This window comes from Bombyx mori, chromosome 17 (genome assembly GCF_030269925.1).
Source record: "Bombyx mori chromosome 17, ASM3026992v2".
Classification (NCBI taxonomy): domain Eukaryota; kingdom Metazoa; phylum Arthropoda; class Insecta; order Lepidoptera; family Bombycidae; genus Bombyx; species Bombyx mori.
In genome coordinates this window covers 13,770,089-13,786,756 of record NC_085123.1, presented here as the reverse complement: position 1 = coordinate 13,786,756, position 16,668 = coordinate 13,770,089, and the positions used below count along the sequence as shown (strand labels likewise).

Sequence of the window (16,668 nt, the reverse complement as noted above, 5' to 3'; positions counted from 1 at the left end):
TACACTTTATAACGAGAAAGCGATTTTTACACAAGCAGAGGGTAGGACTGTCATACTTACTTCCTAACGGAGAGGCATCCGAACCGTAGAGCGGGACTCAGCGATATCGGAGGCCCGAGGAGGTCGGGGCTGCCGTGCGTCGGTAGATAGGAACCTCTGAAAGTAATTAACCTATTTTAATAGACCTACATATATAGTGCAAATTTAATAGCCGACCCCGATTGGTCCAAAACTTATTACTGTTCGGACAATCATGGCTTCTACGATGACAGATCTCAATGTCCAGACTGTGGTACAGGCGATGATAGATTTTTTTTTCTTAGATGTGTGGACGAGCTTACAGCCCACCTGGTGTTGTGTTAAGCGGTTACTGGAGCCCATAGACATCTACAACGTGAACACGCCGCCCACCTTGAGATATAAGTTCTAAGGTCTCGAGTATAGTTACAACGGCTGCCCCAGCCTTCAAACCGAAACCGATTGATGCAATATCTGGCCATGAGGTATTCAACAAGCACTTGTATACTTTCGGTTTTGTGTGAAGACAGGTGAGTCAGTAGCTAGTGTGGAGGAGTAGCCACTCATCGAGTTCCACACTTCGGATGACCGGCTCACACTCCAGAAGACAGGCCAGGAGTTCTTGGAGGAACGGGAATGATGCTCGTGGTCCGTTCTCGTGCACGCGCAAGTAAAAGTCCAGTTTGAAAATTTTCAGGATATGGAGCACGACCTGTCTATCTCTAGAGTCTTGGTGCAAACTAGTGCGAATGTACCCAATCCGCCATTTTGAAATTTCAATTGGCTAGCTTAGTGTTGCCAGATGAATCCCAATTTTGTAACCACTTTAAACATGTACACTTGCATGCAGAAATAGCTTAAGCACAAAAAGTAATGATTATTTCGAAATGTCAAAATTTTGTAACGAAAAATAGATAAATGTTGATACTCCAATGTAAATCAAAAAGTGGTCAGTGGTATGTAATTTTTTACAGTGAGTAGATAAGATATTTCTCATTAATTTATAAAAAAAAATCGATTTAATTATAATGTGTAAAACAAAGACATCCTTTGTTTTGTAACAACCTTATTAAACTGCAACTATTAAATACCATTCTTTTTACACATTTGCTTTTGTAATACTAATTATATGTTGGAGTATTTCTACTTTCGGGTAGCGACATGGTAAGCGGGCGGTCTTCGTAAGTCAATAAAACCAGAAATGTTAACTCAGAGCGTATATTACGCAGGAGCGCTCAGTCTGATACGGCGACTCGCTCGCTTCTGAGCTCGAGAGTTTTTTTCTTTTTCTTTTTTTCCCTACCTATGCTGATAGCCTTGAGAGGCTATTTCAGCTTCACCCTAACGTTTGTAGGTGAGCTCGCGGGGCTCAACCGGAGAGTTGCTAACACTGACCCTAGCAAGAGCAGTGCTTCGCAGAATCTACCACCGGATCGGAAACGCGACCCACTGAGAAGATCCGGCGAGAAACTCAGTGGGCTGTGTCTATGGGTTAGTTCGCTCGTCGAGCCCTTCGTCGCAAGCGACGGGTTCGACGAGGACGGTGACCGGTGCTTGTGATGCCTAAAAGCACCGTTAATGGATCAGGAGGATCCGTAATGACGTGCTTTGGGCGACGTCGACGGTTAGCCATTCGGTCTACTGGGTCGGGTATATAATTTCCAGCGGCTACGATGAGAGGGTTCTCATGTCGTGGCGCCTTCTCAAAATGGCGCAGCGATGCCGACTGCAGATACTTAGAGCTCGAGAGACAACAACGGAGCGTTTTTATAGCAAGGTATCGTGGTGGGACGATGTTGTTTACGATTCTTATCTTGCCCGTGTTGTTTTCAATGAATGCTTGCACGTGTTGTTTGTCGTCCCATCTTTATTAGTCATGAACTAATGGTTTATAAAAACACGCGCTGACTTAGGTATACTTTACATAATAATATAATTTGTAAATTGTAATAATATAATTCTATATGAGCGCTATAGATCCGGATGTCCAAACAAGACATTTCTGACACGAAAACCTTATCAGAAATCGTGTTATCCGCGGCCCGAATAAAGCGGAGTACTCGTAATCACAGCGAAGTGTGTATTCACCTGCAGAACGTCTCGTATTCGACGGCGAGTCGATGTTGCATCTGCTTCAAGGCGGCCGTCTCGCCACCGACCCAACGTATCATCCGGATGTCTTCGTTTTCGAGAAACACTCCGAGGTCTTCGGGATTCGGCACCTGGACGACATTCAACAGTTTACCGTACCAAGTAAAGCAATAGCTGTATATATTGTTACTTGGCGTGTGCAATCAGTCTTTGGGAAAGTATAGTGGTTCTTTTTTATTGCTTACTAGCTGACCCGGCAGACTTCGTAGTGCCTCAAACGATAAAATTAAATAAAAGACCTAAACTTTTGTATAAAATAAACTTAAAACAAACAAAAGGAATCAGTCCGACGGGGGCCACATCAAAGGGAAAACAAAATTGTTATTTTTATTTAATTCGGAGCTTTTTCATATTTATCTACCTTTTAACTATATATATATATATATAGATAGATATAGGTAAGCAAACGAGCCTACCGCCCACCTGATGGCCAGGGGGATGTCAGAGGTAGGCATAGCCAATTTGCCTACCACTGAGTACTATCCACAAGCCTCGTTTGAAGAAAGACATGTCATAGCGCTCGGAAAACACCGTCAAGGGAAACTCATTCCAAAACCGGATGTTACGCGGCAAAAAAGATCTCTGGAAACGCACTGTGGATGAACGCAGTGGCTCCAAGTAGTACTGATCAACTTTGTGCCGGTGGTGGAAGGTGTGATGGTAAAAACGAGATGGAGAGATCATCTCGTCTAAAAAGTAAGACCCCCGGTGAACTGGTATCGCGCGATGCGATTATATCGGTGTTAAAATCCCGCAAACAAACATCTATTTTGAATACGGGGTGTTGTTTCACAAAGAGTGTATAATACCAAGCCTAAAACTTTAGACAGTGGTCTAATTAAAATAAAAGATGTGACGAAAAAAAACCCCTCCGTAAATAGATTTGGAATAAAGAGACTTAACACCAGGTAGGCTGTGAGCTAGTCCACCCATCTAAGCAAAAAAAAACACGAGTTCTAAGGTCTCAGTATAGTTACAACGGCTGCCCCACCCTTCAAACCGAAACGCATTACTGCTTCACGGCAGAAATAGGCAGGGTGGTGGTACCTACCCGCGCGGACTCACATGAGGTCATACCACCAGTAAAATGTCTTTAAAGTGGGTGACTTATTTACATTGTTGAGGTCTATGGGCTCCGGTAACTTCTTAACGCCAAACGAGCCACGAACTCCATTAAAAATGTACAAATTTTTAACAAACCAATTTATTCAGAAATGTATTATTTTATTGACAAAACGTACCTTGTCGTAAACAGTGAATTCTTCATAGAAACACAGCGGCAATGTACCGAACTTAATACCGCGGAGTTTGGCGTTGTCGACAGGCCGCGGCGGGTCACCGATGGTCGCCACAGTATGCTAGAATGTTAGATAAGTACTCATCTATCGACAGACTCGGCGGTGCAGTACCTAGTTAAAGGCTCTGACTTTTGCGCTCAAGAGTCGTGGTTTCAATTCCCACATCGGGCAAATATTCATAAGTAGTTATATATGTATATATTGAAACATATATAAGCATTGTTACACCGGCAAAAGCAACGCCATCTATCGACGAATAGCATAAACGAATATAAAAAGAACCAGTAAACTCGAGAAGTACAACGCCATCTATTGTCAAATGGCGGAAACACATATCGAAACTACTCGACTTGTCGGGGATGTTCTCGATAATTCTAGGGGTGCCGTATCGACTATAAAAGCGTTGCAGAGATGGCACGGAGGCAGTCAGTAATCGGATCTACTCGAAGCAAAACAGCGAACGGATCACCTGAAGCGAAGCAGAAGAAGTGAATTACGAAGTTTAAAGTGTTCTAAGTGTTATACAGAGTATTTATCCCGAATCCCAGCCCGTAACAGTATGTTTATCAGTCTCTGGTAACCATAACACAGGGGATTCAAAATTGGGGCCGGGATGACCGTGCGTGATTTATTCCCAGCTATTATTACTATTATTACATGATCCATTGTAATCGCAAAACTTTAATCGAATCACAATTGAAATGGCAACGTGTGAGCATTTCAATAAATTTTCATAAGGCCGTTACGATGCTCTTCGGTAAAAACCGAAAATCATCCGGTCCGATATGACAGTAAGCAAACATATCGAATAAAGTTTTTTTTTTTAAATCTACTATACAATATTTTTTTTCATTTAACTGATGTAATTTGGGAGAGGTTGGACATAGAGCAGTTGACCACTGTGGGACGATGCTGATGAGAATTTTTTATAATTATTTTAATCGTAATCAATTTGTCTAAATGGTCTCTGACCAAAAATTCGATGACACTTCGTTTTAATCTATTCATTTCTCAACCGTTAATGTCTCAAATCGTCTTCTCGCATTCTGTATAAAAACTTACTAATTTTACAGGAGAGTGTTTTAAAGGCTTAACATGTGATATTTTTAATATTAATCATCTTTGCAACATTTTTTTTTACCAGTTACATTATCTGTCTTTTAAAGTAAGATAAAATTATGTATTAATTTTGTTAATAGTAGTCAAAATATAAACTAAAGGTAAACTAAAAAAAAAACTATTATAAATCTAAGCTACGCTCTTTTGACAGTATTTATGAGAAAAATACTTGTGATACTAAACGATTCTGTATATTAATTCAATTTCGAATATTTTTGGAAATTGTACGCTTTTAATGCGAAAAGACGAAATATTGACGCTCTCACGAAACACGGTCGAACCAGTAATGGACAGTGAACAAATTCGTATTATCACCAGAAACATTTGGTACGTGAGCGGCGGTATTCCCCCGTTCGCTTTGATGACGGTGTCGGGCTCCCACAGGGTGTGCGACACGTGCTCCCGACACGTGACCCCGATCTCGCGGCACGCCGTCTTCACGCTCTCGTCCCTGGGACGCCACACCGGCTCGCAGTCCTGTTCGAAGCACAACTTCCGAATACCTGAACAAATAATACGCATATTTCGCTATCAGAATACTACGTAGTTTAACGTTACATGCATTATATACATATAAAAGAAAGTCGTGTTAGTTACACTATTTATAACTCAGGAACGGCTGAACTGATTTGGCTGAAAATTGGTAGGGAGGTAGCTTAGAACCAGGAGAAGGACACAGGTTCCCGTGGGACGTGACATAAAACGTGGTATAAGAAAACGCAACTGATATGGATTAACAAAACGCAGCTGACAGCTAAACGTAATTTAGTCTATGGTTAATCATAGTAGAATTTTGAAATTGACCGGTTGACGTGTTTGTTTCGAGTTTCTATTAGATTATTATGCCGAGATAGGTAATCATTAAGAAAGCCATGCTACGGCCAACACGACCAAGTCTTTCTCGACGAAGCCGTAATGCAACTAGGGTTCGAAACATTTCGAGTGAAAGAACTGAAGAAATAAAAATATAATATAACAACTAAAATACATGGCCAGTAAAGAATCATTAAAATACTTGCATTTTTAATTTACATTAATTAACCAAATAAAAAATTGACCTTTATAAAATCAAAAGTCTGCTCATTTATTACCTCTAACAGCCTGGCCACGGGACATTCGCCGATACGAATATTCGCGCGGTGCGAACGGCGAAGCGTCTAGCGACTAAAATAAGCGCATAGAAATGTACCTAACAAGCCACGCGCACCGGCGACCGGCGAAGCGACCGGCGAAATGTACCGAGCGAATCGCGCGATGCGGCGGGCGAGCAAAACAAATGCGTGAATACGGACGGCGCGAGCCACGGAGTCGAGCGGTAGTCGCGGCGAATAGTACAGTGATTAAATGAGTTTAGTAGTTTTCGCCGCGAAAAATTAACGCCGAAATTTTTATATTTTTTATTTACTTTTTATTTTATATTTTTAAAGTCGTCGTGGCCTAACGGACGTCCGATGCAATCGTGTTGAGCGATGCACCGGTGTTCGAATATTAGGCGGGTACCAATTTTTGTAATGAAATACGTACTCAACAAATGTTCACGATTGATTTCCACGGTGAAGGAATAACATCGTGTAATAAAAATGAAATCCTCAAAGTTATAATTTGCGTAATTACTGGTGGTAGGACCTCTTGTGAGTCCAGACGGGTGGGTACTACCACCCTGCCTATTTCTGCCGTGAAGTAGTAATGCGTTACGGTTTGAAGGGTGAGGCAGCAATTATAACTATACTTGAGACCTTAGAACTTATATCTCAAGGTGGGTGGCGCATTTACGTTGTGGATGTCTATGGGCTCCAGTAACCACTTAACACAAGGTGGGCTGTGAGCTCGTCCACCCATCTAAGCAATAAAAAAATTTAGCTGAAATACTAGCTAGACCAGCTATTTGGAAGTCTAGCCACCCAAAGTATTTCTCGTACTTCTTGTGGAATTCTCCATCTTTAGGTATACTCCGATTCTTATTCAAATCATGTACTTCACAATCTTTTCCAAATAATAGGTCCTGAACCAAAAAACTATTAATTTGTAAGCAATATCGAGATAATTTCGATATAGACATTTCGCTGTCGGACTTCCTTACTAGTCGCGGCGGCGAACGTGAGTACCCGTGGCCTGCAAACGGTGCTGCGCGAATGGTCGCCTCGTCCACCGCTTCGCTGTTCGCACCGCCGATCCCCGTGGCCAGGCCGTAAGGCGGAATAAAGTTCGCCGGGTCAGCTAGTTGTTATTACAAGCGTCGATTCACAATTCACCAGAAAAATTTATACAAATACGAAAGTAATGGAAGCCAGATGAGAAATAAACCAATCAACAATCACTCAAATTTAAGGTCTGAAAAAAAGTGGCACTAAATTTAAAATATTAAACACCAAATCTTATCCCACCGCGACGGGGCAACGCACAGGCGCCATCGCCCGAAACATATCTGGTCGGATCCCCGGATTCACTTTCGGTGCTTTTAGGCCTCTCAAGTATCGGCCACCGTCCTCGTCGAACTCGTCGATCAGACGAAGAGTTCGACGAGCGAACTAACCCATAGACACAGCCCACTGAGTTTCTCGCCGGATCTCAATGGGTCGCGATTCCGATACGGTGGTAGATTCTGCGAAGCACTGCTCTTGCTAGGGTTAGTGTTAGCAAGTTCTCTCAGGTTGAGCCCGTAAGCTCAGTTACACGTCTGGGCATAGCTGGAATAGCATTTTGATTGTGGAAACATATTTGGTTATTGTTTTAGCTAAATTTTTTTTAAATATTGTATGTTTTGTATTGTACTGTTTGTTTCCCAAATAAATAAATAAATAAATAAATAGCCTCTTAAGCTACCAGCGAATAGGTAGGAAAAGAAAAAAGGAACACCAAATATTACTGATTTCTTCTACCTATGTTGGTAGTCTCGATGGGTCATACCAGCTTTGCCAAGTAGACAAGCTCACGGCGCTCAGCTTGCCTAAATATGTGACTGAGTTTTCGGTATGCCACTTACCAAATTCTTCCCAGAGTCTGCGGAACACAGCACTGGGTTTCCCTTTAACAAGGAGTAATCTTCCGCCGTACTTCTTGAATTGCTTGTCCAAATCATCTAACGCTTCTAGCAAGTACCGCATTCGGTTGTACCCGACCACTTTCGTTCCTATTGAATGTAAAATATAGTCAGTAATTTCTCAAATACTGGCTGTTAGAAGACCGCTTCCTAAAACGAAACGCCGCGCCCCCGCCGTGCCGCACCTGTGTGCGTGTAAAAGAAACGCCGCGCCCGGGCGTTCGTTGATCCGAGCATCAGCTGGTTTTAATTTTGTGTTTCATTGCTGGCTTTTCTTTGAGTAAAGTAATGTATATTTTATGAAACTATAGTTTCATTTAGCTATACTAAAATGATGGAGGGTAAATAATGCTATTAAAACATTTTTAAAAAATGTTTTTTTTTAATCAGGACCGATTTTTTTCCGTCCCATCCATCAAAGGTGTCATTAGGACTATCGTCTATCTTCGTTTTCGGAAGCGGTCTCATAACACCCAGTATATATTCCATTCATCCGGATATTAGAATGCATGTAAAACCGGGCGGGTAGTGGTGTTTCCATATAATTAAGCCCGATATGATATTTTATACGTTATCAATTAAGAGTACAAGACTAGTAAAATACAAAGCGCCGACTGGTGGTAGGACCTCGTGTAAGTCCACACAGGTAGGTACCACCACCCCGCCTATTTTCTGTCGTGAAAGGTACAATGCGTTTCGGTTTGAAGGGTGGGGCAGCCGTTGTAACTATACCTTAGAACCTTATATCTTAAGGTGGGTGGCGCATTTACGTTGTAGATGTCTATCGGCTCCAGTAACAATTTAACATCAGATGAGCTCGTCGACCCGTCTAAGCAATAAAAAAATAGAAACTCACCAGCAGTTTCCCCGTCAAAAATGAAAATGGGAAAGAAAGGGCCGCTCGTTTCTTCCAACGCCGAATGAAGAGACGGATTGTCGTGGAGACGCAGCCCGTGACGGAACCACAGAACGCTACCGCCAAGCATCTTTAGTATCCCCTTACAATTATTCGTTTAGAAATCTGCAAAGAAGATATCACCCATACAAATTTACAAATTCTCCGAGATTCTCCTCTCAGGTCTTATAATTAACAAGTGATTTATGCGTATTTGCCGCTAGTGATGTTAACAATGAAAATATATCGCTGAGTGATTATTGAGCACTTATCAATGTGTGATTGCGTGCTTATGCAAAAAACCCGGTCATCGTTTTCATCGAACCCGTCGCTTGCGTCGGAGGGCTCGGCGAATAAATTAACCCAGACACAGCCCACTGAGTTCCTCGCCGGATCTTCTCAGTGGTTCGCGTTTCCGATCCGGTGGTAGATTCTGCGAAGCACGACTCTTGCTAGGGTTCGTGTTAGCAACGTCATCAGGTTTGAGCCCCGTGAGCTCACCTAGTAATTCGGCGAATCTAGAATAATCCCTTGAGGTTACTAGAATAGATAGGAAAAAAAAATGCAAAATTTTTACATGAATTGAAATCATTCTAGTTCATTCTTAACGTGGACTGCTGTTTTTATGTATCAGCACAGTCATAATACAAATTCGATCAAAAACAAAATCAATTTCGTTAAGTATATACATCGAATATTTCGGAGGACAAATAATATTTTTTAAAACTTATCCGACTGCGAGTAACAAGACAGAAAATTTCCAATTGAAATTCGATCGTTTTATTAAGAAGCCGTTCGTATTGAGGTCGTTTCGTTTGTGACGTAGCTATAATTATGTACATACCAATAGCTTACACTTACAGGAATTATAATAACGGTGTTGTAAATCTATAATATCGATCTGTTTATTTACGCAATAACGAAGCAGTTACTGAGTACTGAGTAAATCGGCATGACTTTTTGGTACTTTTTGTCACGAAAAAAACAACACTTTTTTAAATCGATAAAGTTGGGCTGATTTCGATGGAATTTTCATCACATCTTGAGATTGGCTAGCAGGCCAGGAGATCCTGTTATTTTTTATAGCGATCGGATCGAAGTCAAATAAAAATCGGCAAATCTGACCGGGCTTGGCTAATACTCTATAGAGACGCTAAAAATCATCAAATCAAATCATAGAATTCGCCATGGTAATTTGCTTAACACTATAATGTACTTATTTTATCTTAAAGACGCCTAGATTTACGAGGACAAAGCCGCGCTTAATTAAAGATCGAGAAAATATGATAACCGGCCTATATAGTTTACTCGAAGAAGCCTTTTAAAACGAACGTGCAAATTGTGAAGAAACAAAACCAATAGTTGCGGTCTGTCATTAAACGTATCGAGCCACACGTGATTCTATAAAATTACCGCATTACATACCTTGTTGATGTTAGATAAGAAATGTTTTATAAACACTTGGCTCACTTACAAAACAATATTATAACTAACAGTCACGATCTTGTGAAAAATGTTATATTAAACATTTTCAATTAACTGATAAGTCGGATTACTAGGCTGCACTAAAAGTATCGGGAATGGAATATTTCCACTGTTCCTGTCATATTAAAATCTTTTTAATTGAAAACTCCTTGGTTTTAAAAATCGAATACCATTTATTTATTTAAAAAAAAGATTCTCGGTCTTGTCACGAGGTTTTGTCAAACTTGTTTAGTCGTTGAGAAAATGGAATTGACTCGAGAAAATTCAAGAGCGATGATTTATTATGACTTTCGAAGTGGTTTAACACAAAAACAGTGTGTTGACCGGATGATTTCTGCATTTGGTGATGAAGCCCCATCCAAAACCACAATTTATCGCTGGTTTGCTGAGTTTCAACGTGGACGTGTCAAGCTCAGTGATGATCCCCGTCAAGGTCGTCCAAAAACTGCAGTCACCCAAGAAAACGTTGATGCTGTGCGTAAGCTGATTGAGGAAGATCGACATGTGACATACCGCGAAATTCAGGCAACTTTAGACATTGGCATGAGTCAAATACAAATAATCTTACATGAACAATTAGGTGTAAAAAAAATGTTTTCCCGATGGATAACGCATTCGCTCTGTGAAGAGCAAAAAGCGGCTCGCGTTACTTGGTGCGTCAGAACTCTCGAAAGATTCCACGCAGGATCCTCAAATGCTGTATACAACATTATATCAGGTGACGAATCCTGGATATACGCGCACGAACCCGAAACAAAAAACCAGTCACGAGTTTGGGTGGTTTGTCTCCAAAACCGGCCATGTTACGACTATTCCTCTTGAGGGACAAAGAACGGTTAATGCAGAATGGTATGCTAGCATTTGTTTGCCACAGCTCGTTTCTGAACTCCGTAAAGAGAACTGCAACCGCCGCATCATCCTCCATCACGACAATGCGAGTTCTCACACCGCGCACAGAACAAAAGAGTTTTTAGAGCAAGAAAACATAGAATTATTAGACCATCCGCCGTACAGCTCCGACCTAAGCCCTAATGATTTCTATACTTTCCCTAAAATAAAGAATAAATTGCGTGGACAGAGATTTTCATCACCTGAAGAAGCTGTGGACGCCTACAAAACGGCCATTTTGGAGACCCCAACTTCCGAATGGAATGGTTGCTTCAATGATTGGTTCCATCGTATGGAAAAATGTGTCAAATTTCGCGGAGAATACTTCGAAAAGCAATAAATACATTTTTAAATAGTAATGTTGTGTCACTTCGTTAATTCCCGAAATTTTCAGTGCCGCCCTCGTAGTTACAAATGAAGTTGCAAAATGACAGATACGTTTTCCTTGCGGGTTCGTTAGGAATTTAACTACTTCATTCAGATATTTATTTCGGCTATGTATACAGATTCTCGATTTGAGACATTTTGGAATTCTCAGGTGTATGCGAATTAATGACGTCTACCCCATTCTTCGGATCGTAGGCTACGGTTTCGCGGACAAATTGGTAGATAGGTGTTGTGAGACCATGAGATTTGACAGCATCTTAACACTTTTTTCTTCTTGCTTCGGTTTCCTCAATACTGAGGGTCGTGACCAACTCCTCACAACAAGAGTTTATTACGGACCATTCCACGCCATTTGCCTCTATCTGCCACCGGTTGTAGAGCATCGTGAACTGTGGTGTCGAGGGTAGGGCGGATCTGGTCAGTCCAACGTGTCGGGCCTCTACCTCGTGGTCTTCTTCCGTTCACCTTGCCAGTCACCATTAGCTTCTCCAAGCTGCCGTGATCCTTTCTTGCAATTTGGCCAAAGTATTCCAGAACTCTAAGTAGGCAGATGGTAAAAAGCCTCGTTTTTATCTGGAGTTCTTGGAGGATCGACACGTTGGTGCGATGTGCTGTCCAGGGAATCTTAATACTACTAGGAATTAAAAATTCCTATCTCCTCTGAACGGTTTCACCTACTCTTGAACTCTCTCTTTAAAGCTATTTTCAAGTTTCCCTCACGGTTTCGCGGTCATATTTGAGGCCGTCAGCAGAAAAGTGATCTAAGTTTATTATAGTTAGTATGGATATAATGAGGTTTAAATTTACTTTTACACTACTTCGTTGACAAAAACAATACGCGCAAAAATAAGTTTTTACAAAGTCATCTATGGGTGATACTAGGCATAGGCTGGTTTTAAATGAAAATATATTATGTGTTAAATAAATTGCAATATAAAAGCACGAATATGAAACATTATGAGTTAGGCCATTTTTGCGTTGACGGCCTCATTTAGCCTTAGATGTTATTATTCTATATAGAAGAGAACATTAAATGAGGAGGAGAGCACGAATCCGTACCTTCTAACTTAAAGTAAACTTAAATTATTTAAAAACAACATTCAATTTAACATACTATACTATCAATATAGTATCGTATCTGCTACGTTATTATGCACACAATCATCACCAAACATAAGCGAATCAAAAACCTTACTTATATAAAATCTGTGGATGATAACATCGTTGCTCGTCAATGACCCTGACATTAACGAGCATAAAGAGCCATAACTACACATCAGCTGGTTAGAAACTATTATCTCTTCAAAGCTAACAAAAGTTCGATTTTAACAAAAAAAAAGATGTGTTTTAAAAGATCGAAAACTAATCTAATATTACACCTACCAGGCAAGAACGCTGCTCCGATGCACTGGCGTAAAGAAAATTCAGTATACTGTAATTGTTTCAGAATGAAAATTACAAAATCATAGTAAGTTACCGGCAATCAAGACGAATGCGGACCGACTGAGCCTGAGCTCGCTACGGTTGCGTTGCGAATTTCTGGAATTTTCCACGATCCAATACAGAACAATAAGCAAACCTTTAAACAACCTACTTATTAAGGGTGACCCCTTTGGAAACCACAAACGTGCGTTTAGATATTGTTTACGTTTGAACTACGATGTAACGAGGGGTCGACGTTAAATGGTCCCCTCGGTTTCAAAAGATTTCTCTCAAAAATATATTTTCCGTCTTCATTTCATAAAGTTAGCAAAATTTTCTTTTAAAATAAAAACCGTACCAGTGCTTAACACTTGAAGGTCTTCAAGTTATTGTGAAAACGTTTTGTGAGCAAAAAATAACTTGGTCACGTTACGAAAAAAAAAGGCTTCCCTCCCCAAATTTTTTTCTTATATTTAAATGAAGTAGGTAAACGAATGATGTACATGAATCACATTTTAGTAAATAAATATTATATAATGACAATTTCAGTAAAAATACTTTAATTATATTGCGTCACACCCTTTGCAGTGCGTATCCGAGCGAGGGAACCAATTCATTTAAAAGTATCTAAATATCACCTATGACATTAACAACGACAGTCACAATACCGACACTAGTCTAGGATAGTGACAGAGGGTCTAAGGAAGAATAGATATGGACTTCGGTATTCATCGTCGACTAGTACTAGAAGTAGAAGAGATGGTTTTGAGAGACTATATCAGCGTCACAGAGCGAATAGGTGAGCTCACGGGGCTCGAACGTGACGCTGTTGCTTTACTGATGCTAGGACCTCTTGCGAGTCCGCGCGGGTAGGTACCACCACCCTGCATATTTCTGCCGTGAAGCAGTAATGCGTTTCGGTTTGAAGGGCGGGGCAGCCGTTGTAACTATACTGAGACCTTAGAACTCATATCTCAAGCTGGGTGGCGGCATTTGTGTTGTAGATGTCTATGGGTTCCAGTAATCACTTAACATCAGGTTGAGGTATGAACTCGTCCAAGCATCTAAGCAATAAAAAAAGTGGACTACTCGCAACATCAACCCAGTAATCAAGCTCGACTTAACTCAAAGCAACCCTCGCTATGTTAACAGCATTGCCACTTACTAATATACTACTTGCAGGGTTCCCGGTCCCGGAGGGGATTGAGGAGGCAGTATCTACAGAATAGGACTTCGAAAAAAAAAACCAGGATCGTGTTGACAAAATCATATAGTAATATAAAAGTTCCGAACAAAATTCAAATCACCGGTGCGTTGAACAGACACGCTCCAACAGGCTCGGCAGAAGATCTTCCGTTTGCAGTACTTTTTCATGTCCATATTATAATTTGTCATGTTCAAAAAAGTCTATGATACCAAAGTACTAGAAGCAAGCCAATTAATTTGAAATTAATACAAAAAACAGGTGACCCTGCACCTTTTTCATGAAAATACGTTTTTTTTTTCCTACCTAATCTGAGAGCCTTGAGAGGCTATCTAATCTATCTGAGAGGATAATATATGATATATCAGCGTAACCTTAACTAGTAGGTGAGCTCACGGGGCTCAAACCTGACGACGTTGCTAACACGAACCCTAGCAAGAACCGTGCTTCGCAGAATTTACCACCGGATCGGAAACGCGACCCACTGAGAAGATTCGGCGAGAAACTCCGTGGGCTGTGTCTGAGGGTTAATTTACTCGTCGAGCCCTTCGTCGCATGCCACGGGTTCGACGAGAACGATGACCGGTGAAAATACGAATTTCATTGCATTATACTGGTATATATTACTGGCGGTAGGGCGTCTTGTCAGCCCGCAAGGGTAGATACCCCCACGCTGCCGGTCTCTTGAGTGAAGTAGTATTGCGTTTCGCTGTGAAGGGTTGGGTAGTCGTTGTACTGTGAAAACTGAGACCTTAGAACTAATGTCTCGACCACGTGGACCCTAATATGGTCCTCAAAGGCTAACGAGTGTTCGGTTTTGATGATCGGAATAATATTTAGTTTACTTGTTTACGGCCGGTTTTTACGGCCGTCTGGTGTATTGGTAAGTGACATGGTCACTACACAAGGGGGTCGCGGGTTCGAATCCCGCCAAGGGATTTGTATGATAAATATAAATGTATTTTCAAGAGTTATGGATGTATATTAAATATATGTATGTGTATAATAAAAATCTTACATTTATTTCCGTTATCTGGTACCTGTAAAACAAGTTCTTTACGAACTTATCACGGGACCAGTTAACGTGGCGTGATTGTTAGTATAAATATTTATTATTATTTATTTATTTGTTTGCTTCTCCTGAGGCCACGGACATTTTAATGCAAATTCACACTCATCTCGAGAGGTCGAAGTTGTTGGAGACCATATCTCAAGATGAGCGGTGGCATTGACGTGCTTGATGTCTATGGGTTCCGGGTTCACTTAACAAAACCACCACCCTTTAAGTTGGGTGCTAAGGCAATAAAAATAATAATCAATTTGTAAAGCAACATCGGAATTAGGGCAATCCATGATTACAATAATCCGCTCAAGCGGAATCCTGTCAAGCACAGCGTTGTAAGGCTATCGACGCACTAACATTGCGGATGAATATTTTTCTGTACTTTGAAGTGACGTAACGGTAACTAGGTACTAGATAGCATACTTGGACAAAAAGTACCGATTGAAAAAAAAAAAAAAAAATCATTTTTTTTGTGTTGCTTAGATGGGTGGCTAATCTCACGGCCCACCTGGTATTGAGTGGTTGCGGGAGCCCATAGACATCTAAAACGTAAATGCCGCCACCCACCTTGAGACATGAGTGCTAAGGTCTCAGTTTTAAGAGTACAACGGCCACCCCACCCTCCAAACCCAAACGAATTAATGCTTCACGACAAAAATAGGTGGTGGTACCTACTCGTGCGGAATCAGAAGACGTTCTACCACTATACAATACACAAATTATAATTTTGCGGGTTCGATTTGATTTGATATAACGGTAGGCAATATTTATCAATCCCAAGAATCATGCAAATTCCTACGTATCGATATATTAGTGATGCAATATTACTTCGCAATCATTTTAACCACAGAATAGTGTTACAATGAAACAAACGAACGTCATATCAATAATTTACATGTAACAAGGTGAAAAACGGAATGTAAAATTAATCTGATGGTTGACTTCAAATTCAAAACTAGGTATTAATATTTATTTGTACATGGAATTGCATTGCAATTGAAACATTTCATAAAAAAATTATCGAGTAGATAAGAGTGTGTATTTTTAAGAATTATAATTTTACTAAATTTACTAATACTTTTTAATTTTTTTGGCGACGGTAGGTATAGTTTTTTTTTTAAGCGACTAACCATCCGCGATTAGTCTTCATCATAATCGGTTGCTCTTGCCAGAGCAGTCGCGGTCATGTGGAATTCTTGCTTATTAAAGCCTTGACAGATGTTTTCCATAGTTTGCGAACCGAGGCCCGCCGCACAGACTCGTTAAGTGGGGTTTCAGTAAGGTCTTTAACCTGATCAGTCCAGCGCATGGGGCTTCGTCCACGAGATCTCTAACCATTGACCCTACCCTGAACAACAAGTTTCTCGATAGAATCTGCTGGCCGTCGCAATACGTGTCCAAAATATCGAAGAATCCTGAATTGCACTGTTGAAGACAACCTGTGAGAGATATTTAGTTCTTTTAAGATCGAGGCGTTTAGTCAATCGGTGGAAAATAGTCTTATAGCACCACTCGCTAAAGTTTTTATAACTTGCCAATTTGACGCAAATGGACCAATATTGTTTTCATGCTACTGTTGAAGTTATAACTCAGTGGTAGATTGAGAGTATAGTCAGCTTCCACTATTGCCCCCCGGCTACGACCTCCGGCTCCGTGGCGGCGGCACGGCGTCGAGAGGGAAGAAGAGAAAATAGAAAT

The 16,668-nt window shown here is 40.8% G+C and overlaps 1 protein-coding gene across 5 annotated transcripts in view; it reads right to left on the bottom strand.

The window, feature by feature from the left end:
* cry1 (cryptochrome 1) overlaps positions 1 to 16,668 on the bottom strand; it is a 39,678-nt gene that overhangs the window by 19,032 nt on the left and 3,978 nt on the right. For 4 of the 5 annotated variants that reach the window (XR_005245647.2, XM_012695740.4, XM_038016627.2 and 1 more), the window contains 6 exon segments: positions 8,483 to 8,647; positions 7,570 to 7,716; positions 4,902 to 5,089; positions 3,411 to 3,527; positions 2,107 to 2,240; positions 61 to 156 (listed from right to left, as the gene is read on the bottom strand). Coding sequence is in view for 4 of the 5 variants with exons in the window: in XM_012695740.4 (XP_012551194.1) it covers positions 61 to 156; positions 2,107 to 2,240; positions 3,411 to 3,527; positions 4,902 to 5,089; positions 7,570 to 7,716; positions 8,483 to 8,612 (812 nt within the window). In the remaining variant the exon portion in view is untranslated. 5 annotated transcript variants of the gene reach the window in all.